Source organism: Astyanax mexicanus, chromosome 17 (genome assembly GCF_023375975.1).
Source record: "Astyanax mexicanus isolate ESR-SI-001 chromosome 17, AstMex3_surface, whole genome shotgun sequence".
NCBI lineage: Eukaryota > Metazoa > Chordata > Actinopteri > Characiformes > Acestrorhamphidae > Astyanax > Astyanax mexicanus.
In genome coordinates, this window is record NC_064424.1 from 18,831,519 (window position 1) to 18,858,560 (window position 27,042).

Below are 27,042 nucleotides of genomic sequence, written 5' to 3' on the forward strand. Positions count from 1 at the left end.
CTCCTGCAGTCCAAAAACATGGAAATCAGGTACATCAGATATTCTAAATTGTCCTGGTGTGTGTATGATTCTGTGCTCGAATATTTTCCGGATGAACGGTTGTTTCCGGTTGAGAGTACGCTGTGCGCTATTGGCTGCCGCTTCTCACCGGTCTGTGTGTGTGTGTGTGACGAGAACTGAATGTAAATGGTTGTGTGTAAAATGTGATTGTAAAATTTCTTCGGGTTTTTGACTGCACCTATTTTAAATAACATCATTATTTCATTTTTTTTACCTCATTACTAGCTTTTGGACTTTTTGGGAGTGTGTTAAAAGGCAGAAATAGCGAAATTAATGTATATTTTGCTAATTAAATAAAGCTGAGCAGATAAAACATAAAATATCTTGGATTCGCATTGTCTGCAATCAAAAGAAGGCCAAATAGTACATTTTTGAAACCTTTTTGCAAAAGGTCCCAGCCCTTTCTGTCAGATGAAAAAAATATATAAAATAGACGTTGTGATTGCTGATTTATTTCTTATTTTATTAAAAGAGACACTGCATGTTCATTATATAAATATTACAGAAATACATATCTAATACTGGGTTTTAGCTAAAGTATTCTTCTGAATTAAATGTTTTTCTTTGTAAATTTTGTAAATTTTCACCTCTAGAAGTTACACACGTTCTTCTGGCCTGTGGTTGGATTGTTGGTGGATTAAGCTTAGATGGCACTGTTTGTCCGCAAACAGAGAGGATTTAATCTGGCCTTTAGTGTGTGATTAAAATGGCATTGACTGGCACTCTTTGGGCACCCACTTTGAGTCCGTGAGCCCTGTGGATGGGCATGCCAGCCCAAATCACAAACGCAATTACACGCCACGTCTCAGGGAATGAGCTGATGTTCACCTGTTTCTTCCACACTCACATCTGTTCTCTCTCTCTATCTCTCTCTCTCTCTCTCTTTTTCTCTCTCTCTTTCTCTCTCTCTCTGTCTGAATGAAAATGGCATTCAGCCATTCAGAATGGCAAGCCAAGTAAACCGTGTTGACGGACAAATTGTCGCATTTCTCCTGCTCGTCTCGGAAGTCTAACAGAGTGAGTTATGTGATTTTACCCTGAGCTGGTGAAGAATGACATTCACTTGAGAAGGTGTGAGGCTATGGACAGAGAAGAATTGTCTCACTGCTTTCTCTCTTTCACTCTACTACTTTGCTACTATGTCCTTGCCTAGCTTAGACCTTCCCTTGACATATGAAGTTTAAATTCAAAACTGACATGGCTACTATTGTAAACCAATTTTTTTTAATGTGTTTTCACACTGTACATTACATTCTCATGGATTGTGAACCACAGAATTATACCACAAATCCAAGAAACAGCTCTTCCACTTTTTACAAGGGTCTTTAAGCTGTGGACAGCCTTGGTTAGACCCTAAAATATTTATTAAAACCTGACTGGAAACAACTATTTAATCAGAAATTGTTTCGCAAATATGTCTTAGTGGCATACATTTACTTTTGGTTCGTAAGCTTCCTTTTTTTTTCTTACTTTTAAAACAGAATTAACGCTGATTTTCCAAACCTCCTATATATATATATGCTTAAACTCATGGGGTAGTGCTATGGACTTTTGGTGTAGTAAGACATGATAAAAAGTACTTACCTTTGATGAATAGCACACATTTGTGAGATCCAGAAATTTTAACAGTTTGTCCAAACACCCTTCAGACTGGGTGACACGGAGGAAAATTTGCCCTGATAAATCATTTTTTCTACCTTTATCCAGGATTAACCCTAACCCTAACATTACAACCTGACTGGTAGAATTCATACATAAGGCACACTAAATTATAAAGCACACTGTTGATTTTTGGGAAAATCAAAGCATTTTAAGTGCGCCTTATAGTGCGATAAATACAGTATTTGTTTGCAATTAAATATCTTGAATATAATAGTGATGAAGGGCATAAGTTTCTCATTTCTCAGATGTGCATTCACATTGTTCACACCTCATACCTCTCTGATGTAGGTCTACAGCTGTGGTCCACACATGGTTTCTGTGATAACAATACATGGTGTGTCCACTGTGTACCTTCCATGGGCTTTATTAAAAAAAGAGCTGCATCAGCACTGCTTGTTGCAATGCCAGTGATTGCTGTGATAACTGTGAGCACGGTAACCTGGCGAAAATCCCCTGCAGACCTTTATGGTTTTCTCATACAGGCATCAGCCATATAGAGTTAATTAGATGCTGTAACGCGGGGATGAGACGGGAGGCGGATTTATATGCGGGTAAGACCAAACTTTTAATAAATAACAAATAAACAAATAAACAAACAGGGGAATAACGAATATAAATAGGTAAATAAACAAACAGGGAAAACCAACACTGAGCTAAGCTAAACAGAATAGAACAAAACAAGGTTAGGGAATATATACAAAGGATAAATACGAAAATATATACAAAATAAACAAAGAAACAAACAGGAAATTAACGTGACTAGAAATAACGTGAATAACAATAAACAAGAGCGAGTAAATATGAAACGTGGAGAAAGCAATAACGTGACGTGACAGACAACGGGGGAAGGTGCAAAGACCGACGGAGGACAAGGTGGCAGAGGAGGGCTATTTATAGTAACATGAAACACTGAACACCTGGGGAAACAGGTAACGAGGGGCGGAGCTACAAATTACACACACGTGATGGAAAAGTACAAGAGAAACACACTAGGAAACGGGGAAAACACAGGAAAACATAGCGAGGGCGTAACAGATGCTTACAGTATATAGCTATTGAACTCTGAACACACACCTGCAGTAATAGAAATTAACTTACTGTCTTCATCCTATTACAAAAGATATTTTAAAAAAGCAAATATTGCGGTTAGGTTCCAGGTAGGTGTCACCCTTTTTTTTATTTTTCCAATTTTCTTACCATCTTAGTCAATCATGTGGTCATGCGCAAAGAAATAGATTTTTCAGCCTTTTGTGGCTACTGCGCCTGCGCAGATCTCCACAGCGAGTGGGGACCCTCCTTGGGTCTTAGCGTAACCAGCAAGCTAATTGGATTTTTTTGTTGAAGGATGGAATTTCTGATGGTAAGGATCTCCCAACTTTTCGAGTAAGAAATTCAACTTGTTGGATGCATTCCAGTTAAAATGACCTACTTGACAATTCAATTACCTGAGTTTGAAAGAAATACAGCTATAAATACCACAGCATCATATCTCAGAGCACAAAGTAGAGTGATAGTTCTTATTAGGGGTGTGCGATATGGCCCTAAAATAACAATAACAATATTTTATGGTATTATGGTATTTTCACAATAACGATACTCTTGGCGATATGACAAAACACTTAAAACATGCAATAATACTGCATACCGCTAAGTGAGATATTAAAAAATACAAAAATTTTATCAGATTTGTTACAAAAGTCAATGATCCAGAATGTCAATAATAATGCACTCCAAATATCTCAATATATCCAGGATTAAAGTAAAATAAATGATACTGGACAGATACAATCTGTCCCTAGTAGATATATAATGGGAAACGGGATGGGTGATATGGCACGATATTTTAGGGTATAATATCGTTCACGCTATTTAAAAAGTTGACAGTATTATTGTGTATGATGCGATATGGCACACCCCTAGTTCTTAGGGGTCTTTTGACAATATCTTATTACAGTAGTTAGAAATTAGGAATTGTTTGGTCTCTGTTGTTTGTTTTTTAGTTTTACACAGATTCTACAAGGCTTTTTTTCCCCACTTTTCTTCCATCCGTAGTCAGTCGTTTAGCTCAGTCATGCCCAAAAAAATATTATTCGGCTGTATGCACCATATACAGCTCCGAAAACAAATACAAATTTCTTTGATTTGACCAAATTGAAAACCTCTGGAATATAATTAAGAGAAAGATGGATGATCACAAACCATGAAACCAAGCTGAACTGCTTGAATCTTTGCACCAGGAGTGGCATAAACTTATCCAAAAGCAGTGTGTGAGACTGGTGGAGGAGAACATGCCAAGATGCATAAAATAATGTGATTAAAAAGCAGGTTTTCGCTGATTTTTACCTTAGGTAAATGTGTAGGTCATGCAGTACCTGGCCTCCATGTTGTAGACTGTAAAAGAAAGTTATTATTTACTGAGCTGCAAACTCTGTGTTGGTTGTGTTCACAGTAATTTGCAACATTATGCATTATTGTGCAAAGAAAACTAAAAAACAAACTAGTTTTAAGGTTAATTAAGGTCTAACGAATTAGTGTTCATTAGACCTAGTAGAATATTTTGTCCATCTTTCTATGGTAAAATCTGTGAATAACAATCATAGCTCTAATTATATAAAAGCTGCTGGAAAAATCTTTATTTCTATGCAACTTATTCCACACACACAATATATGACACACATGTAAGTATACTTTATTATACATGAGTACTTCACCAATTACACTTTTTTACATGCATTGTTCCTGTGTAACTACACAGTTATTAGAAACACTAATTATAAAGTGGAACTAACATTTCTAAGGAAACCGGTTTCCTTAAATTATTTAGGGAAATTCAATTTATCCAGGTTTACAGTGCACACAAACACACACACAAAAAGTGGATCTAAGTTTATTTTCTTATTTCTTATTAAATTGTTATTTATTTAGTGAATAATCCACTATTTTTATTGTATAGACATAAGGCATTCAATAATTCAATTAAAACACTCAAGTATGTTAGTTTATCAAGTATGTCAAGTGAACTTCAAGTATTCAAGAATCTATACCTTACTCTAGAGTTGAGCCATAAGCAGTGCATATGAAGTGAATCATTGAAGCTCTGGAGGTTTTACGGCAGTATGTAAATGTAACTCATTGTGCATGCATGGCGAGGACATCAGCTATGGAATCATCTTGCCCAGTGCATTTACCAGTCTCGTAAAGAGCACCATACGGACAGACTTTATGGGCCTCCATTACACTTCCTGCTCTCGATTTTTTGCAGAGCAGCCTTGTGACACAGTAATTACACCTGGCCTTATGGATAAGGCGGATGTCAAAGCCCTTCACCACACTTCATCAGTCGTGACATTTAGAGATTGCTCTCCGACAAAATTTAAATCCCACAGTTACAAAATGTCAGTGAGCTCGGACTTGTTTGGTCTCTGTTGTTTTTTTTTAGTTCTTCAGTTTTACACATTACATAATTCTGCAAGGCTAATGTTGCTACAGTCATATGAAAAAGTTTGGGCACCCCTATTAATCTTAATAATTTTTAGTTCTAAATATTTGGGTGTTTGCAACAACCATTTCAGTTTGATATATCTAATAACTGATTGACACAGTAATATTTCAGGATTGAAAATATATCAGGAACTTAATAAGGAAATGGAAGACCACAGGGACAGTTCTTGTTAAGCCCAGAATGAAGAAGCCATTTCCGCAAGCACGCCACAAACAGAGTCGCCTGAGGTGTGCTTTTGCTTTTGCATACCTCAGGCGACTCTGTTTGTGGCGTGCTTGCAGAAATGGCTTCTTTCACATCACTCTCCCATACAGCTTCTCCTTGTGCAAAGTGCACTGTATTGTTGACCGATGCACAGTGACACCATCTGCAGCAAGATGATGCTGCAGCTCTTTGGAGGTGGTCTCTGGATTGTCCTTGACTGTTCTCACCATTCTTCTTCTCTGCCTTTCTGATATCTTTCTTGGCCTGCCACTTCTGGGCTTAACAAGAACTGTCCCTGTGGTCTTCCATTTCCTTACTATGTCCCTCACAGTAGAAACTGACAGGTTAAGTCTCTGAGACAACGTTTTGTATCCTTCCCCTGAACAACTATGTTGAACAATTTTTGTTTTTAGATCATTTGAGAGTTGTTTTGATGAGCCCATGATGCCACTCTTCAGAGGAGATCAACTTGCAATTGGCCACCTTAAATACCTTTTCTCATGATTGGATACACCTGGCTATGAAGTACAAGAAGCTCATTAAGTAACATTAAGTAAGAGCCTAATATCATTAAGTATGAGTCTAATACTGTTCTAATACATTCCCAAACAAGTTGGATTCCTGTTTCCTGGAAAGTCAGGAGATCATCACCATCATCCAGCTGATAAAGCACAGAAAAACTTCAGATATTAAGCATGTCTAGTTTGAGTATCTGACTGTGTTTAGGGTATGATAAAATTATGTAAATAAGGCTTATTTTATTCATTTGTAAATAGTTTACGCTGACCTATCGCTGAACCAGTCAACATGCCAGACTGCAGTTCTAGGAGGAGTTTGGTTGGTCATCTGCTGATCCCATGCCTGCCTGCATTTTGCTCTCCTCAGGCAGTTTTGGAAAGAATCCCAGTTAGGGCAAACTGCCTCAGACTGGGTGGATGAAGCTTAAATTTAGCATGCTTATAACAATATACAGTGGAACACAGATTTAAGGATGAAAACTGCTGTTGCATTTTTTCACACAAGCCTGTGTGAGATTTTTATTTTGTGAAATAAAGCTCTGGAAAAAAAGAGACCACTTAAAAATGATGAGTTTTTGATTTTACCAAATTGAAAACCTCTGAAATGTAATAGAGAGAAGGATGGATGATCATAAGCCATCAAACCAAGAAGGTATCCAAAAGCAGTGTGTAAGACTGGGGGAAGAGAACTTGTCAAGATGCATGGAAACTGTCATTAAAAACCAAATATTGATTTCTGAACTCTTAAAACTTTAAGAATATAAACTTTACATTATTTGAGGTTTAAAAGCTCTGCATCTTTTGTTGTTATTTCATCTATTTTTCATTTTCTGCAAATAAATGCTCTAAATGACAATATTTTTCTTTGGAATTTCTTTGCAAAATCAGATAAACTGATTCAGAAACTCAGAAACTGGAGTTTTATCTTATTTTTTTCCAGAGCTGTAGGTGTGCAGTTCACACAGTGCAAATTGGCCAAGTAATCATTTCCATTCAGGCTGAGAGTCCTAAGATTCCTAAGAGTCATTTTCTGGATTTGTGAGTTTGGTACTTTCAAAAGTTGACTCTAAAGCTTTGGACTTGATTTCACATTAGAGACATTTAGTTGAATCTAAATATTTTTCCATCAAAAGTGTCTTCTTAGTTCACTTCAGAAGAAAGCCTGTATTTTATGCCTGAATTTTCCTTTGGACTGGGTAGAAGACAAACTAAAGTGTTAAAAATTGAAGAAAAAAATGTGTCGTCTTTATCAGTGCTTAAAAACCTAACCTCCAAAGGAATAAACTGAGAAGATCAAAGACAGATTCTAAAATATCTGGATACGTATCTTGTAATGACTTGGTTTCCGTTATTTGTTGGCAGCATTAGCCAAGTAGCTTTAGTACAAATTTTAAAAAACAACAGTCTGTTCAATTCAATTGACTGGTTTACTTTTAAACCGAATTAAACACTTTATTTTTGCATGCTGTGTAAGCTAATGTAATTATCTCAACCAACCAATGATCTCAGAGAATAATTGTACGTAAATTTCTTAGCTAAAGCTAAGCGTTCTTAGCTAAAAACATCTAATAGGGATCTTTTGTTTTTCACCTGAATAAACAGACAACTGCAGAAACATTATTATTATTGATAGCATGTAAATAAACGATTTTGCATCACTGGAATTGATTGGGTAAAAACATTTAAACAGCTTTAGGGTTTTTTCTTAACCTACTCGCACTTGCATCCATCCTGTTATCATGTTATTACTGTTTAAATTTCGCAGGTTAGCTAGATTCTTGAATCTTAAAGCCTTGGTCATATGGCTAGTGTGAGAATTGGATGGCAAAAACTTAGCATTGTTGAGATTTTTGATGTGGTGTTAACTGTGAAATATCATTGTTTTTTTTTTATTAATTATTTTAATCAACTGTTGTGTTAAAAACTGATAAGTGTTGTCCCAGCTGCCTCACAAGTGGTATTTCTGCTTATTTTCAAATGCAAGATCACAAGAAAGAAACCAAAAAGGAATGTTTCAGACATTTCAGATAGTCTTCAAGACACAGTTAACACAAACTCCCACTGCTGTTGGCTCACACTGAAAAAAATAATCACTGCATTTACTGGCTTTTACATAAATAAAGTATGTATTAGTGCCAGAAGTAGCGGCAGGGAAAGGCTAAATATATTGATGCAGTAGATTTTATTCATGTCCAAATGATGTACACGTGTAAGTTAATTACATTACTTTTTTTTTTAATGTCGGGTGTTTGTTCTTTATGGAGAGCAGTGTATATCACGTCTTGCTTGCAGGGGCAGAGGAAAAGTTCCTGGCGAAGTTTCTGGCAGTTAAATCATAACTCAGGACAGTTGCTTACTAGGCTTGTAACTTACTGCGTCCCCACGCTATCTGGAGTCCTTTGATTAACAGCATGCTTTCGGAAGGAGAAAATTGCTTGGTCCTTCAAGTCGTTGGGGCTTGGCAGTACATCTCTGAAGAATTGGGGCGGAACGCTGAGCAGCTCTTCACACTAGCTTGGACCGTTTTCCAGAATGCTGGCAAAAGTTCCAAAGTTTTGCCGTGTCGTCAGTCATGAGGGCCCGTGATTGGTTCAGTCGCGGTGACGTTGCCATGGTATTTTGGGGAAGTTGATGGCTTACCTAGCAACACTACTCAGGATGCGAGCAACAGCCAAAGTAAAGACAGAAGCGGGTGCAGGAGGAGGCGGTGCCAGTTCCGGAGGGGGGCACCCCGGAGCCTGGCGCCTGTTCTGGACCCAGATGGCACAAGAGTGGCAGAGACAGTGGCAGCGCAGCCAAACCGGACTAAGAGCCACCTGGGATGAGTGTGTAGTGTGTGTGTGTGTGTGTGTGTGTGTGGAATTCATTACAGAGCAAAATGGGATCAATGCAAAATTATAGTGTCTTTTTTTTTTTTATATTTTCATAATATTTTCAGAACATTTCATAAAATTGATTGATTCAATTGATTAAAAAAATGTGCGAAAATTCATGAATTCTAGCTGTTGCTGAAAATATCACTATAATATTCATCTATATGCATTTCCACAAAATTAATTTTGCAATCTGTTCCCCAATCTTACCAATTAATTCGTGCTCCTTAGTTGCCCTTATCGTGTCTTTTTTAATGAACTACCTGTACAATTTCAAAGCTCTCAGTGCCTCATTTTAAATGTCAGGGCCCTCAGAATTCTACCAATGAAGTGTGAAGCTCCTTTAAGCTTTTTAATGGTGTATAAATAGTGATTTCTTTCCATAGGCAGCTCTATGCCCCTATCACTTGCATTGTAAGCTTGTTGGGAGCATCGGGTAAAAGCTCTGTATTTCAGAATGCCGCAGGCAAACAGAGGTGGGCTATTCAACAAAAGTTTGTACTTATTATTATATTTCACTACAACCCAAGTCCATTTCACACCGGAGTTCTCCTTTAACTTGTTCCTATTATAATAATTTTAAGTATTTCAGTGCATATCTGTCAGTATTCACAGTATTCCACATGACATCACTTACTGTAGATACAGTTTTTGAAGGAGCAAAGCATCATACTTATATTGAAAATTTGTACTGTAGCCTCAAAATAGTGCTGGGCAATATGACCTCATACAATTATTACAGTTCATTAGTTGCTTTAGTTACTTAAGTTGGCTCTGTGTGAGTAAAGGTACTGACAATTAACAATAAAAAACAATATAATTGACAGGGGCAAGATTATATCAGTCAGAGGTTCTGTATGTAAGATTAATGTAATTTTTGATTAATTGTTCAGCCCTACCCTGAATGTCCTCCATTTCTCAAATATCCAAAACACTGTCCATTACTAACAGTTAGTAATATTGTCAACATTTCTGAAATGATAAAAAAAACTCCATATCATAATATTGCGATATTCTTGAGAACAGAATTTACTGTAATTGTTTGCATGCGGTGTGTTTAAAGCCATTAAATATTCTGCACTTTATTTGGTAGACTAGTTTTGTTAATTTATTTATTTATTTTTTTTCATTTTGTTGCACTATTATTATTATTATTATTATTATTATTGTTATTTTATACAAAATCTTGGTCTTGGTATGATACTCTTTACAAAATGGAGAAAGGTTTCTACTGAATGTATGAAACTGTTATATTTATATACAGTATAATATAATATAATATATAATATAAAAAAAAACTTATTTGTTGCAGTAGTGTCACTTACCTTAACTGGCGTCACCTGTGTTCATTTGTAGGTCCGCCCCTCATTAGTCGGTCCCCAGGTGTTACCTGTTTACTTTCCCGCCGTGTGTGTGTATTTAAGCTCTTGTGTGTTCAGTTTTAGTTTGTCGGTTCTTGTGTGTGTTATGCGTCTGTCTCGGCTGCGTATATATGTTCGTGTTTGGTTTATTTGGTTTGTTTGTTTTCTGTTTTTAATAAATCTTTACTTGCGTGTGTGTCAGCTATCCTCGTCCTTCCTTTCACTCAGCCTGACAAGTAGTATATTTTTAAAATTAATTTGTACATTTTTTCATTTAGCCAAGAATACTGTTATTGCAAAAATACCCTGAAATATTGTGATATTATTTAGGGCCATATTGCCCACCCCTAGTAACCAGTGATATTGCCTTATTAATGTTATACCATTACTCCTCAGTATAGATCATCTTTATTATTTCATGTTTAATGACTTGGGTTTCTCCACATTGTCTCCCCTCTTCAGTCTTCAGTGAACTGTGAATGTTTTGTTGGTGGTTACAAGACACACAGCATTTCTACAGAGGCTGTTTATTCGATTCCAGTTGACCTTGAAATTGCATGATTGAGCCAATCGTTGAGATGGGAGATTTAGTCCGACCCCATCATCTGATTTCTAACCCTGTCAGTGAGGCAGGAAAATCCTCATAATTCTTGACGGACCACCTTTGACACACTGGAATCCCTTCTGATTAAGCCATAGAAGACAAGGTGACAAGGAGAGCGGAAGTGACAATGTAGGAGTGTGTGCAAATGTTAGAGAGTTAAGAGCACCTATGTCTCAGTAAAAATATCTAGAACATAGCACAAAAAGTTAGGATTTTTTGTTTAGCGCACTAATTTCTCTTTTAAATTATGTCACCTTCATAAGGAACATGCATTTGAGGGATGAGCTTATTCTGCCATTGACTCATCTGGTGTTGGACGATCTTCTTGGGGTGTTGTTCTTATAAAACGCCCAATTCTTGGCCTCTCTCTGAAATCCCCCGTTATATGAAACTTGGTCTTTAATTTGGAGATACTAGTACCAAGGCTCACTCCAAATAATGCTGCATTTTTTCTGTTTTGCAGAACTCCAGCTGGAAGTTGTCCTATTGCATGGACCCTATACAGATCAGTCAAACAAGCCGTGCCCGTTCTTAATGTCATTAAAAGCATTTATTTTCAGAAAATGAGAAATCGCTCATATAATAAGATAATACAAGATGCAGAGAAAGATGCTTTCATACATCAAACAATGCAAATAAAACAAGTTCATATTCATACAGTTTTAAGAATTCAGAAATCAATATTTGGTGGAATAACCCTGGTTGGTTTTTAATCACAGTTTTCATGCAAATTGGCATGTTCTCCTCCACCAGTCTTACACACTGCTTTTGGATAACTTTATGCCTTTACTCCTGGTGCAAACATTCAAGCAGTTCAGCTTGGTTTGATGGCTTGTGATCATCTATCTTTCTTTTGATTATATTCCAGAGGTTTTCAATTTGGTAAAATCAAAGTATATATATACAGTATATTACACTATGTTTCTGTATATATAATTAGTTATATAGTGATATGGATGTATTGATCAAGCCCTAATGGGTGATTCATCTGCCATCTACTTTTTTACGCCTCACTCAAGTTCCATTAATTTAGTTCACCTTGCCATAAGCATGTTGGCCAGTGTTCAACCTCAAGAAACAAGATACAAGATAACACCTCACAACTTATACAGGCATGGGTGATCTCTAACCGTTTGAGATCCGTTTACGACTTATGGCATGTCAGTGTATTTTACTAACACTGAAAAATGAGTGTTAAATATTATGAATTCCTGGCATTTACAGAATATACTAGGTAAGCAGAAAGAAATGGTTATTAGAAAGGTTTTAGACTGATCTTTAAATGCATTTTAGACTACAGAATGAATTTCAGGTATGACTCGCCATATATGGCAGGCCATTGCTCTTCATTTGGGTCAAGTAATGATGCCAGTGGGGGATAGATCTCCTGAAACAAAAGCAGTCCAATGTTTTATTAATGGAAAGTGGCTTGTTTTTCCCCCCCATGACCGTAATGCTTCTGCCAGCACTCTATGATGAAGCGCGGCCCCTCTTGTCAGGCAGTCATTTACACCTGTCATATAGCCAGTCAATACGCCAGGGCTGATAAATGCCTGTGCTTGTACTCGGCCAAGCCTGCAAGTCCACTGTGTACTCACACACCGCGCTGTGATCTCCCTTCAGGCTTCATCATGCTCCCACTTGCAGAGTCCTTTATAAAATGCTGCCTGTCTGCTTGTAATGGCTTGAGGGTATTGTGATGATTAGCGTTAGCATATTCAGTTCCCTCCAAAGACACAGCTCCTCATATCAAACCTGTTGTTACCAGGCCAGGCTAAGCTTAACCATCTTTCTGTTTAAATTTACATCACAAATTACTGCTGCTGTCGTTTTACAGGTGATTTCACTGTGCTTAGCTGAGCTTCTTGGTTTAGTAATGGTGGTGATGCTCTTTAGGATGATTGCATTGAATATGAGGAAATCAATGTGAGGTATCATCAATATAATGTAATATCATTAAAGAAATAATATGTACTAAATGACTAAAGCAAATGTGTAAAATGACTACCTGCAATCCAATCTCAAAAAACTGGAGAGAATGGTCATCCACACCTTCTTCTTCTTAGACCTGAAGTCTGAAGACACTTTAGCATTTGGAACACATAATCTAGAAATGCACCAAAGTTAATTTTTTTTGTCCAAAACCAAAACTAATCAAAATTAAATGTAAAAATGTTTTTTGTTTCCTTTTTTAAATATTAAAAATTCCAATGATAAAACTGCAGTTCTTTAAATCATGCTATTCTAATAATGAGTTTACATCAGCAGTGCAATTTAATCATACTAACTGCTCTAATATCATTTTTACTACTGAGGTAAATTGCACTGCTGAAGTAAATTCGTTATTAGAATGCTTAGAGGCTCTTTACATCAATACTGCAATTCTAATAACGAATTTACTTCAGCAGTGCAATTTTAGTCAAAAAGTTACCTCAAAGGTGCTGCTCTAAACATATATGCACATCAGTACTGCTTTTAATAATGTTTCTAATAATGAATTTACTTTAGCAATGCAATTTTAGTCATAAATTTACCTCAGTAACACTGCTCTATTCATATATTCACATCAGTACTGCGATTCTAATAATGAATTTACTTTAGAATTGCAATTTTAGTCGTAAATGTACTTCAGTAGTGCTGCTCTAATTATAATTTCAGATCAGCACTGCTATTCTAATGATGAATTTACCTTAGCAGTGCAATTTAAGTAATAAATTTACCTCAGTATTGCTGCTCTATTCATATATTCACATCAGTACTGTGATTCTAATAATGAATTTACTTCAGCAGTGCAATTTTAGTCATAAATTTACCTCAGTAGTGCTGCTCTATTCATATATTCACATCAGTACTGTGATTCTAACAATGAACTTACTTCAACAATGCAATTTTAGTCGTAAATTTACCTCAGTAGTGCTGCTCTAATCATATATTTACATCAGTACTGCGATACTGATAATGAATTTACTTCAACAATGCAATGTTAGTCGTAAATTTACCTCAGTAGTGCTGCTCTAATCATATATTCACATCAGCACTGTGATTCTGATAATACATTTACATCAGCAGTGCAACTTTAGTCATAAATTTACCTCAGTTGTGCTGTTCTAATCACAAATTGCCCACAGCAGTATTGTTCTAACCATGTATGTACAACAGTACTGCTATTATAATCACATATTTATTTAAGCTGTGCTGTTTTAATCATATATTTATTTCGGTTGCATGATTTTAATTATGAATATTCCATAGCAGTGCTACTTAAAATACACGTGAGTTAATTTCACAAAAAGAAAAGCAGCCATTCTTAGAAGAAAATTTGTCATCTCGGCAGTTGTCTAGTACTTCCTCTGGACTCTAAGGTGTCTTCATTTTTAAAATGTGTTTACCTGCTGTTGTGTTTTATACCAGGCAACCCGGGTGTGGAAATATGACTGAGAAACGGGCAGTGGGTTTCAGACATATCATAAATGAACATACTGACTGAAGCACTGTTGTTAACAGATGGTAGTGCTTAAACTTATCATGTTTCCCTAATATCTGATGACACGCCCTGACACGCCTTTCATATGTTTTGGTCTCACATTTACTTATCTAACAAGCTAGAAAAGCACAGCCTTCATGTGTACTAAAGTATTTAAAGTGGGATGTAGACTAGAAGGTCCAGAGGCAAACTTTGTCAGCTCCAGTCTTACCTCATCCCTTCCAACAGTGAGCTCCACTGTGACAGAGCTGTAACGCCACAATTAACTCCACACTCTCGTACTAATTGTTCTCATCAGTCTTAGGGAGGTTACTGAGTCCAACCACCTCCTGTAAAGCCAGTGAGCTGTAGGCCTTCATTTCACTGTGTGTTGCTGTGTATTAGTGACAGTGTTAGTGAAACGCTATCATTAGCGACTGTGTGCTCCACTCGTTACTGAAGCCTGTTTTCCAGTCATACAGTATGTTTGTACTTTTGCTACTTAACTTTAGATTTGCTATGAAGCTAATGTAGCTAATAACGTACCTTCAGTTAATAACCACCAGAAGGGTTGCACTACAGAGACACAAAATGTGTTATTCAATAAATCCCCTTAGTAGACTTCCACCAACAGTTTTCGCAATATCAGTGGTGTTCCAGAATCTTCAGTTTGATGTAGTCATGTATACAGACTTTTTCCCAAAGGAATGAATGAGGTACTGTATTTTTTTTTGCGTTATAAGGCGCACTGGATTATAAGGCACACTATCAATGAACGTCTACTTTGTGGTCTATTTTCATACATAAGGCAGACTGGATTATAAGGCACAATATCTAACACTAGTAAGGAACAGGGGTGTCACCATGTTTCCCTTCTAATTCAGCAGGTCTTGCCGCTGGGTGGTGGTGGTAACTAAGTTAAGGAAAGTTAAGCTAAGTAAACAAAACTGTACAAAAAAAAACACTTTCTTGTAAAGTCAAACAAGCGCTGAATGTTAATCTACACTTATTTTCCTCAAAAACTGTTTATTTGGGTGAGTAAAGCACTTATGTTTATTAACATTGAGGTTAGATGTCCAGATTTCCACTAAGGCTGGGTGCAGCAGCATTAGCATTAGCATTAGCAGCTAACCGTTAGCGCTAGCCGTCAGACAAAGGCTTTGAAAATGTATTTTTTTATCTATTACCAAAGCTCAGTTTATATCCATTGCTGCTTGCCAGCTGTAAGCTGTTTCTTACAATATTCTAATAATTTTTATTCTCTTTTTTGTACAATATTAACATTACATTTTAAGTTTTTAGTTGATTTCCCTAAAAGGCCCTGGCAGTTTACTGACACATTTTGTACACTGTATTTTGTACCATTTCCAGATATTGACTAGACCTGAAGCAAAAATGGCAAAAATAAAGGGAAAAAACACGGTAGTGTATCTCAAATACTTACTGCACACAGATTAGAGAGTATGAATGTGAGCACTTGAATGTTGAAATGACTGTAAATGCCCATCTTTAATATCGCTTATGATAAAATACCTAGCTAGCCAAGGTTAGCTAACCTTAGCTGAAGCTTAATGCTTACCTGTTTAGCAGATGTTTTGGGAAAGGTACCCAATAGGTCTTTAAGTCTATTTATTTTTATTTAGCCTGGTCTATGAAAGGTTCATCAGTCTATAATCTTCTGTTTTGTTTATCTGCCCTTTTGTAGGATCTTTGAGAACCTTCATCATTTGTCACAGCCTGCAAAAAAGCAAATTAACCCATTAACATGCCTTGTCGTGTATTAAGGCTGTAGGTGTAGGTAAAACAATACCCTTCTTCTCTGCAGTACAATAAGTTATTTACACTCTAAAAATTTTAAAGCTTTGAAATCTTGTACAGGATACTTGGAGAAGCTGCCTGTTTTCTCTTTACTTCACTTAATAATTCCAGATCGAGCATGTTTGAAAATAGACGTAAAAACTAGACAATCATAAAGAAACGACAGGTTTGAACTGGTTCATTTGTATTCAGGAAAATATTGATTTCAAAATGAAGTTCAGGAAAGAGCAAATTATTTATGATTTTATTAATTATATTTTGACAGTTGCAGATTTACTTGAATATTTTTCTATACTTTCTTTTACAATTACAATTATAATTTTTAGTAATGTTCCTTATCAAACATGAAAGCTTTTTATGTAATGCTTGAATCGAAATCCTGAAGATTTTAGGGTGTAATATCCGACAGACTATTGAGAAAAATTGTAGTGATAAGCTCTGTATTTTGCTCTTTTGGAGCAGTTATTTATGAGTGTTGGCTTATGCTAGATATCTCAATGGCTCCTTGTTCTTGAGGAGTATTTCCGTCGTTTGGTTTTTTGGCAAACACTCATGGAGATCTTTTGGATGCTGCCCACTCTCGCTTGACCCTTGCTCTTCTTTTGGAGCTTGTGGGTGTGAAGACTGTGGAGATATGCGCCGCTTTGTTGCTCCCACTTCTAGTCGTGTTCAGTCGATACGCAGCCAGGTTCACATCAGGACATCCACTTAAAGAGCCATCTCCAAAAATGCTCTCAGTGATGAAGTGATCTGAAATCCCACTTGATCTCCCCGGAGTGGGGCTCACTCAAAAGCCATTAGCTGTGATTGGCAATTTGCCCCACTGTTATTCGCGGACTTTCCAAATATACTGCAGTGCTCTTATATGTATGTATGTATGTATGTGTGTGTGTGTGTGTGTGTGTGTGCACATGCCTTTCTGAAAAACCCTTAAGCCACAAAGCTTTTCAGCACACTTCTGGCCAGTATAATCACATTGATGACTTGACTTTTAGTCTGCACTAGGCCTCATGGGAAATAGAGTCTTTAATGTGTTTAACTGTTTTAATGTGATATTGCCTTCGCATGGTAGAGATACTGTTCTAACTGACTCACTATTCTAAAGCATCTCAGTAAAAGATTATTTCTAAATAGTAGAGCAAGAATTTCACTGAAGACTTTCTCTACCAGTTAAAGAAGTTTTTTGGTTGACTGTGGCTTGATCAGTTTGTGGGTTGCAAAGTTGGCGCCAATCTAAAATCTGTTTCGGTAACATAAGGCACACTATCAATGAACATCTATGTTCTGGACTATTTTCATACATAAGGCAATAGTAAGGAACAAGGGTGCCGCCATATTTCCTTTCTAATGGGGAAACAAATGTTTTCTTTTAAAGTCAATCAAATGCTAGATGTTAATCTATACCGATTTCTCTTCTGAAAACTGTTTATTAAATCGCTTCCGTTAAGCTTAGATTTCCAATATTTTCAACAGCACAGTTAGCAGCATTCAGCGCTAGTAAATGACACCTGACAGAGCTACACTGAAGAACCCTGAGTGTTCTGGTGAGCCAGGGCGCTATGAGCTAGTGGCTCGTCCCACGTAGCTTGTTTCAACATGGCAAACAAGCACGTTACAGTCCGATAGAACATCAAAAGAGCTAAAGCTGCACTTAGCGGCTAATGCTAATACTGCTCCAGCCTCATTGCTGGAGAAACTTCACTGCATGTCCTTTATATTGCTGCAATTCAGCTCAAATTCCAAATACAAATATTGTCATTCAGAGCATTTATTTGCAGAAAATGGTGCAAAAATTCAAGCAGTTCAGCTTGGTTTGATGGCTTGTGATCATCCATCTTCCTCTTGATTATATTCTAGAGATTTTCAATTTGGTAAAATCAAAGAAACACGCCATTTTTAAGTGGTCTCTATTATCTTTTTGATCTTTTTTGTCTTTATTTTCACTTTTTTTATCACATTATTATGACTTTTCCAATCTATCCCAGCATATTTGCCTACAGTTTTTAAAATCTCCACCTTGGAGAGACTTTTTAAGGCTTTTTAAGTTTACAAATCAGATTTAATTAACTTTTATATCGGGATGCACAAATAGATATCAGGCTCAATACCATGCTAATGTACTTGTACTGGTACTAGCAATTCGTACTTCATAAAGTGCTCTGTGAAAAGCTGTGGAGCTCCAGCCCTCATGTGTTCCCCCACTCCACTTCTAAGACCAGCACCAGTCCAGTGGTGCCCACAGATCCAGAGCTCAGCTCCTCAGAGCCCATGCAGTGAACCCGAAGTGGACTTTATACACAGGCAGTAAAATTTAAACTTACTTTAAAATGCACATTAGTCACAACAAAAACAAATGAATTATGTGATATTTTCAGTCCCAAGCATTCATCAGCAGCTCTTATCTTCCATTACTGCTAAGTTTTTTTTTTCTGTAGTTTAATGCCTGTTCTGTTATATGATGGTTAATCAGGGGGTACTATGGCACAATGGACTGGGAGCATGCTGGTCTGCCAGCATTGTTGGACGTGACAATAGAACGACTGATACAGGGGAATGGCTTCCGGCCAAAGCAGATGAGCACAAAAGGCGAATCCAGAAGTGTCCATCTGACTGCGACAAAGCAGAGCATAGAGAAGAGAAAGAGAGAGAGAGACAGACAGAGAGAGTGCATTTAATCAACACTATTGGACATTACATCATTGCTCATTACATAACAGCTTTTTTTTTTTTACTGAGAGCCTATTTGCAATGACAATAATGTCTAAGCAGATATATGCTGTTCTGTGTTACTCCAATGTGTTCCAATTCATTTTCTATCAGAGATTTAGAATACATCATATTCAGCTCATGATATAGGTTTAGACAATAAAAATAAAATAAAACATATGATGAATCATCTTCTTGACCTTTTTTTTCAACATTGCGGCTGTTTTTAGTATTGGCCATTGTGCGTTTATCGTGATAGTTATTTAGACGGCAGGTCTTAGGTCTTAGGGACTGTACTAGTGAAATAGGCATCGTTGGTAACCAAAGTAATAGAAAAGGGTAGCCTTTGTTTAATTTCTATGCAAATACATTGTTTGATAACGTGTTGTGAATGCTTTAAACATTTTTCTTGGGCACATGTGAAAGACATATCTGCATACATACCGTATATTCCTCCATATTATACGGCCAGTGACCTTGAAAATCAGTTTTATAGTACATATCTTTCTCTAAATGTGATCTTATGATGTCAAACCAACAGTAAAATGCCCATATACAACTCTGAAAAAAAGAGAGTTTCTTTGATTTGACCAAATTAAAAACCTCTGGAATATAATCAACAGGAAGATGGATGATCACAAGCCATCAAACCAAGCTGAACTGCTTGAATTTTTGCCCCAGGGGTGGCATAAAGTTATCCAAAAGCAGTGTGTAAGACTGATGGAGGAGAACATACCAAGATGCATGAAAACTATGATTAAAAACCAGGGTTATTTCTCATTTTCTGCAAATAAATGCTTCAAATATTTTTTTTTTTTTGGAATTTGGGAGAAATGTTGTCTGTAGTTTATAGAATAAAACAACCATGTTCATTTTACTCAAACATATACATATAAATAGCAAAATCAGAGAAACTGATTCAGAAACTGAAGTGGTCTCTTAATTCTTTCCAGACCTGTATAATTTTACATTGGTTTGACATCATGAGATCATATTTTGAGAAAATTTGATAGATTTGTTCATTACTCATTTTGTCTGATCTTTATCCTACGGCCCTTAAAGCGGCACTTGGAGGGACACACAATAGTGTGGGAATATAGTGTGGTCTCAATCTTGTTTAAATATAATCATATAAAAGTTACACTTTTAAAAAAATAAAAGAATAGTTCAGTAAAGATGAGGGTTATGGTTTATATTATATATGTTTACATCTTTGTGCTTTGGTTTTGAAAATGGTTTTAAATGATCTTTTCCCCCAGGGCCTTACCAGCATCCTGGCCAAGCGGCCATCGCCTGCTTTCGTTGTCGAGAGATGTGCAAAGGAGAGGTGGTGCGAGTGCAGAACGTCCACTTCCACGTCAAATGCTTCACCTGCCAAGGTAAGGAATTCCTTTCCTAAGGTAACATCAAACTAACAACCGCAAAAATGCTAGCAAACAATGTATGAAAATCTAATTTGTGGAAAGCTTGCTGGGTGTAGCTGGCTTTACTCACATATGGATCAAATTTTGAATAGTTTTTAGATTTTTTTCAGTCTCATTTTCTTCTGGAATGGAAGGGCTCCCTCATGATGATCCATCTGTTAGCCCTAAGCTACACAAAGAATATACAATACAAAATCATAGAGCTGCACATCATAGAGCCTGCAAATCAGCTGACCTGTTCATAGTATGAATTATTACATGCAATATGTCCAGATCAATGGATTAGGCCATCATTAATATTTCATGGAAGCCTCTGGAGCTGATTATTAGGCTGATTCTTTGGGGATTTGGCTGATTGGCCATTTCTTTTGTCCAAAACCGCCTGGGGCTCACATGGTTCCTTGTTTATTATGCAAGCTGTTGCTGGGGTAACCATGTTTAAGGGTGGTTACAAACATCAAGCTCCAACCAATGGCAAGCCAACTTGGAGGCTTCTGCTACAGGCATAGGTGGAGTGGCCCTCTCTCTCTCTCTCTCTCTCTCTCTCTCTCTCTCTCTTTCTTTCTCTCTCTTTCTTTCTCTCTCTCCCCTCTGAATGCATTCCATAAGAAACCTTGCCTCTATGATTATGTGCCATGTCCATTTGAGGAAAAGTGAGGGAGAGATGAGTAAGACAGGCGCCTCTGACCCCTCTTTCTCCAGACCGCCGCCCCCTCATGTTTTATGAACTGCTCTTCCTCTCCATTCTCCTCACATGCTCTCTCTCTCAGGTCAGCTCTAAGGTTCCTGCCACACTCTTCCCAATCCCTGTTGCCCCAAATAAATGAGGTTTATTTGTCTCTGTCATCCACTGTCTATGTCCAGGAGGTGGAGGTGGAATGAATCACGCTCACAAGTGCACGCAAGGAAGCGTACACACACACACACACTCACACCCACACGTACACACACTAGTGCTGGGCAGTATACACACATTTAGAGCTGGGCGATTAATCGATTTTATCGATTAATTCGAATTTACAGTCAAGGACGATGTGTTTTTATAAAAAATCAATTTTCTCAGAGTTTTAATTTTCACCACCGACGCTCCTCTGTGGGCTGCTGTACTGAGCTTAGCCCCGCCCCTCTCTTCCGTGCACACCCCGCCCCTCTATCCCTCCCTCCCTCCCTGGCACATCTTCCAACCGTGTACCAGGTTCTGTAGGCACTACAGCTTATGTTTTTTTGCATATTCATGAGAAAAGATCATCTCATTTTACAGAACACTAGCACTTATTTAAAAGCTTTGTTTTCCAATTCAACCCAATGGGGAAAAGTCTTTACTTAATAGCATATTAAATTGTACTTGTTTTCTATTTTGTAAGTTTTGTCAAAAAGGGCACCATTTTATTTCTTTCTATTTGTTTTTTGAGGGTGGGTTTATTTCTTTATTTTTTTATGTTTGAGGGTGCATTGTGTCAGTACCTATACTTGTACCTTAAAGGGGACATTTAAGTGAAAAATAAATAAATAAAAAATAGTTTTTAATTTATTTTTTTAAAATCACCTTTACTTTGATTTTTAGTAGGGGAAAATCAATTTCAATTGAAAATCAGGTAATAAAAAAATCGAAGATTTTTTTTTTTTTTTGGGCCATATCGCCCAGCTCTAATATCGGTTCATACGGTATGCAGTATACCAGTATGCATTTTTTCCATACCGCCATACCACTAGAGGCGCTGTTGAGCACTGTGCAGAAGCACACAGTGTAGAACAGTGCCACCAAAGAAGCCCACAGCTCGCTACATAACGCTAGCCAGTTAGCATATCAAGCTAACATACTGCAGTGACTGGAGACTCCAGACAAGCCCAGACACGGTCATTTATTTATCCCAAAAGATTAAACTCCCTAAAACTCTGGATACGAGTAATTATAGCCCTTTTAAATATATTAATACTGTAGATGAAAGGATAATTTTAATGCACACTGACCTGAATTTATTTATTAACTAGAGAAAGAAGGGAATTGTGGCAGATTTTAATACTGTAATGCCTCTAATGGCTTTAGAAAAACATTATAAATATTAATATGATATTAAACGTGTGTTTGACTTGTGTAATAGAGCTTTTGAAAATTATCTCTTTTAAATACTTAAGATATATTATATATACTATTATATTGGTGGTAGACTCGACTACTGGACAAGACAAGCTGTGTTTATGCTTGCATTTTAGTGCATTTATGTCAGCAGCAATCAATGGGTGCATCCTAAAGTAGATGCATGCATTCATTAGAAGAGGTGTCCATAAACACACCTTTGGACATTTAAGGTCTTGTACTATACAGCATTTTAATCGAGATTTTAATTGAAAAGAAAATTATAGTCTATTACTAGCATGTGTCACTGTCTGGGAAACTGTGCCATAGTGTATATATTAAACATTTATACGAGTAAATCTCTAATGTTATAATATAAATAGGCATAAACGATACAACAATACATTATGATTTATTGTATATAAGTGTGCTTTCCTACCCTTTTCCAAAGCTCTTCTTGAGGAAGCCCAGTATTTACAGTTTCCATCCAATACCTACTTTATCTAATCAATACCTCATTAAAGTGAATCAGGTGAGCTGCTGCTGGACGAACTGAACAAATCCATACAGTGTCTGGAAGAGTTCACTGAGAATAAGCAAGCAGCCTGTGCTCTGTGCTAAATCATTTATTGGAATGAATCGCATTATTTGGTGTAGTCGTTTTATAATTGTGTGAATGCAGGGTGACCCCAAACACAAAAAAAAATCATGTGATTTTTATAGGGTGAACAGATTTTCCAGTTTAAACCAATTCTCGCCCAGTGAGAGCAGCAATGATTGCAGACCAGTTCTGATCACTGACTGTACAAATCACTTAAACCAACACAGTGCTGTTAAAAATGTCATCTGATTCTTCTACATAACAAATAACACATTTAAACAGGTTGTTCCAGATCAGCTAATTTCATAAATTCCAACAACTGTTTGCTCTCTGCTTACACTGGCACATTTTTCCTGAAATATCACATTTTTAAACATAATTTTTACTATAATGTATGAGGCCAGGGTTACACTTTAGATTTGAAGTGATTGACAAGCTTTAGTTGTAAATATTACAACATGCATTTAGATAAAAAGCAAAAAACTTGATGGGGTTATCACCACAGACAGATTCACAGTCGGATCAAAATTACTTTAATTATGGGAGTATTTTTTATTATTATTTCACAGATAGAGACCATAATACAGTAGCTATTTTTTGTCTATATCAATATCAATTTATTTTTTTTTTTAATATTGAGGCACATTTTTAATAAAACAGCATGACACACCAAAGTGTCATTCACAGTCATTACGGAATTTTTGAGTGTTAAATATGTTTTCAAAGCACTTACTATGGTTATAACTCCTCAATGATTGTAGCCTTTTGTTTAGCTTGTGTTCATACAGGTTGTGGTTTCTTGTTATAGTGGAGGGTCTTTAGGTGAACTGGAGCTCCACTTTGCTGTTGCTTTTATTAGTTTGTTGCTTTATCTAATGGCATTTTCACGCCTTCACAAGGTTTGTGTGTTTGTTACATTGTATACTTTTGGTCTAGTTAGTTTTGGCTTTACACTGCATTTTAATGAGCACATTAAAAAGCTTTACTGCTTCCTAACATCATCATTTATGTGGGCTGTGTCTACCTATACTTCACATGAATTGGTGTGTAGGATTCTGTCGATTGAGCAAGTTGCTTTCCCAGGTGTTGTGCTGAATTCTACCTCTCTGTGGGGGCATGCCCCGCATAAAGTAGAATGACCATAACAGAATCCTCTCAGATGGGATAATCTACAGTTACAGTAGATACAGGAATCACCAATGTACGTACTGAATACATTTGGGAGCATATGGGCTTCGGCCTTTACTGCTATGGATAGTCTTTATTTGAAGGGTCAAACTAGGAAAATGCATTTATGGCATTAAGAAAAATGAGTGGCATTAATAATTGAACATGTTCTTAACACATTAACTTTGACAGCACCATTAAATATTTACTTACTTTTAATTCATCCTCAAATGCCACTTGAACTGAGCTCTTTAGACCTGAACTGACTAAATCATCGGACAGCCTCTGTTAAAACGTGTGTTGCGGTGGGCACTTTTGCCAGGGTCAGCGTGCCATCATTTTCCAGCTGCCACTCAAAGTCTGTGAAAGACTGAGGTACCCGAGCATAGCGGCCCCTCAATGAAGTGGTGTTGAGGGCCCATCAGTTGCGAGATGCCAATAAAGAAGCTCTGTACTCTGTGCCGCTCCAAGTCATGCATGAAATCGATTTCCTCTTCCCAAACAAAAAGCCACTGATGAGTCACATTGCACGCCAAAGGACAGTGTGCTCGGTGCTCATCAGCAATAAACAACAACAAGAAGTCAAAATACGCCAAGCCCATGGCAACCAGAGGCCCAAAACTATTGAACCATTCATGAAACCAGCTCATGAAAGCAGGAGGTGCAGGGAAGTTTGCATACTTACGATTTTATACTTTAAGGGCCCTATCGTACACCCTGTCTTGTTAAAATAGCGTCAGAGTTCAGGAATATATCTACACTGATGGGCTCGATAGTCTAGAAATGATGTGTGTTCAGGTACATTTCTTGATGGCGGAAAACACAGGTGCGCCTTATTTAAACCGATTTAAACCCTGACAACCTGTCCATATCTATCTTCTTAGCTACACAGGTGTGTCATGCACGAGGCAGGCGCTCAGAGCACGTACATCAACAATAAATACAATAAAAAATAAAATAACTTGCTGTTCCTGTAAATTACCTGTTGGCACACATTTACAGTGTGAACGCACAGGTCAGTTTCCTCTGCAGAGATGCGCAAAGCAATACGCTGTCAAGATACCAACGCACCAAAGTCAGATTGCACCTGGCTCTTAAAGGGAGTGGCTAGTGAAATGCTGCTTAATTTGACACAAAAGCCAAGTTTAGGTCTTTTTGCACGCTTTGAGACGTGCAAAGCATATTTTTTTTGCGCCCTCACTATACCAAAGACACCATCACGCCCTAAATCCAGCTGTGCGAAGCCTTAAGATCACTAAAATAGGGCCCTAAATGTTTTAAATTAGACACTGAACTATTTTTACATTAGACATTGAGCTTATTTTGGGTAGTTTACTTCCTGGTGAGAGATCTTCTAACTTTTAGACATGCATCTATGATGCACTCTAAGACATTTTGGACAGTTAACAGGCTTTGGCGGGCACATCGTTGGACTGAGAGGAGCGGGTTGGTTGTTCAGAGAAATTACCCACCATCTACCTATATACCCAAAAGTATTGTATCTTGTATGAACAGGGAACTAGAGCCTTCTTTTAATTGTACTGTTTCCCAAATTGTGCTAAACTTCCCAAATTTTGCTTTAATAGTAATCAATTAACATACATCCTCACATTCACACATATACAAGTTTCAGTACATCTATTAGTCCAAGGTTTTAAAATGGTCTAAAGAAAGAAAAAGGGCAAAAAAGCATCTTAATGCAATTTAAAAAAAGCTTATTGGCAAAACACATACGAACATACAGCTCTGGACAAAAATAAGAAACCACTTAAAATATAAAGAGTTTCTTTGATTTTACCAAATTGAAAACCTCTGGAATATAATCAAGAGGAAGATGGATGATCACAAGCCATCAAACCAAACTGAACTGCTTGAATTTTTGCACCAGGAGTGGCATACATTTATCCAAAAGCAGTGTGTAAGACTGGTGGAGGTGAACATGCCAAGATGCATGAAAACTGTGATTAAAAACCAGGGTTATTCCACCAGATATTGATTTCTGAACTCTTAAAACTTTATGAATATGAACTTGTTTTCTTTTGCGTTATTTAAGGTCTGAAAGCTCTGCATATTTTATGTCATTTCTGCCATTTCTCATTTTCTGCTAATAAATGTTCTAAATTACAATATTTTTATTTGGAATTTGGGAGAAATAAAACAACAATGTTCATTTTACTCAATTATATATCTATAAATAGCAAAATTAGAGAAACTGATTAAGTAAAACTTAAGTGGTCTCTTATTTTTTTCCAGAGCTGTGTATTCCTTACTATTCCTATGATTTTTCTCCCCAGACAGCTTTATATAGCAGTAAAGAATCAGTTGGATGTTGGGGTCTGTGAGGGACAGGGTGTGTGGTAAAAGAACACTGGTTCTTAAGAAGTTGTGAGTCAGCTCTCGGTGACCACACAGTCAGCAGCTTCCACAGACAGAGCGCCGAGTGGGCAGTCACGCAACCACCCACCACTTCACTCCGCAAATAAAGACCAGGTGCTGGAGCTAATAGCAGGGCAAGTGGCTGATCCACGCTGCGGGTTTAAGAGTGTACTTAAGACTCAGTGTGTGTGTGTCTGTGTCTGTGTCTGTGCAGAAACTTTTATATTTTGGAATTTCACTGTATACACATAAACACATTATTTGAGCATTGGTTAATGACACCAAAATCTGAACAGAACATTATTATGCATTATTATCAATAAATGTGTCTACACAAGCCATGAGCATGCGAGACAGCGTTCTGACACCCTGTGTGCAAGTTGAGTCATGCTGCTGGGAGGGGTTCACATGTCATTTTTTGACATGCATGTAAAAATAAAAAAGACAGAAAAAGAAAGTTACAGTATGTGTCACTGGCTTGTTGTGGGTAAACCTTGATAACTTGATAACTGAGATATTTAAGATCTTTTAATTAAAGTACCAATTGCTGGACAGAACTTATTTATTTAATCAATTAAAAAAGCTAAATAAAAAAAGCTACAGTCCAGGTGTCATACACAGAAGAT

General features: G+C 37.0%; 1 protein-coding gene across 2 annotated transcripts in view; it reads left to right on the forward strand.

The window, feature by feature from the left end:
* LOC103034923 (actin-binding LIM protein 3) overlaps positions 1–27,042 on the forward strand; it is a 135,123-nt gene that overhangs the window by 12,158 nt on the left and 95,923 nt on the right. For both annotated transcript variants that reach the window (XR_007425027.1, XM_022676244.2), the window contains exon 2: positions 20,031–20,150. Coding sequence is in view for 1 of the 2 variants with exons in the window: in XM_022676244.2 (XP_022531965.2) it covers positions 20,031–20,150 (120 nt within the window). In the remaining variant the exon portion in view is untranslated. The remainder of the gene's footprint in view (positions 1–20,030; positions 20,151–27,042) is intronic.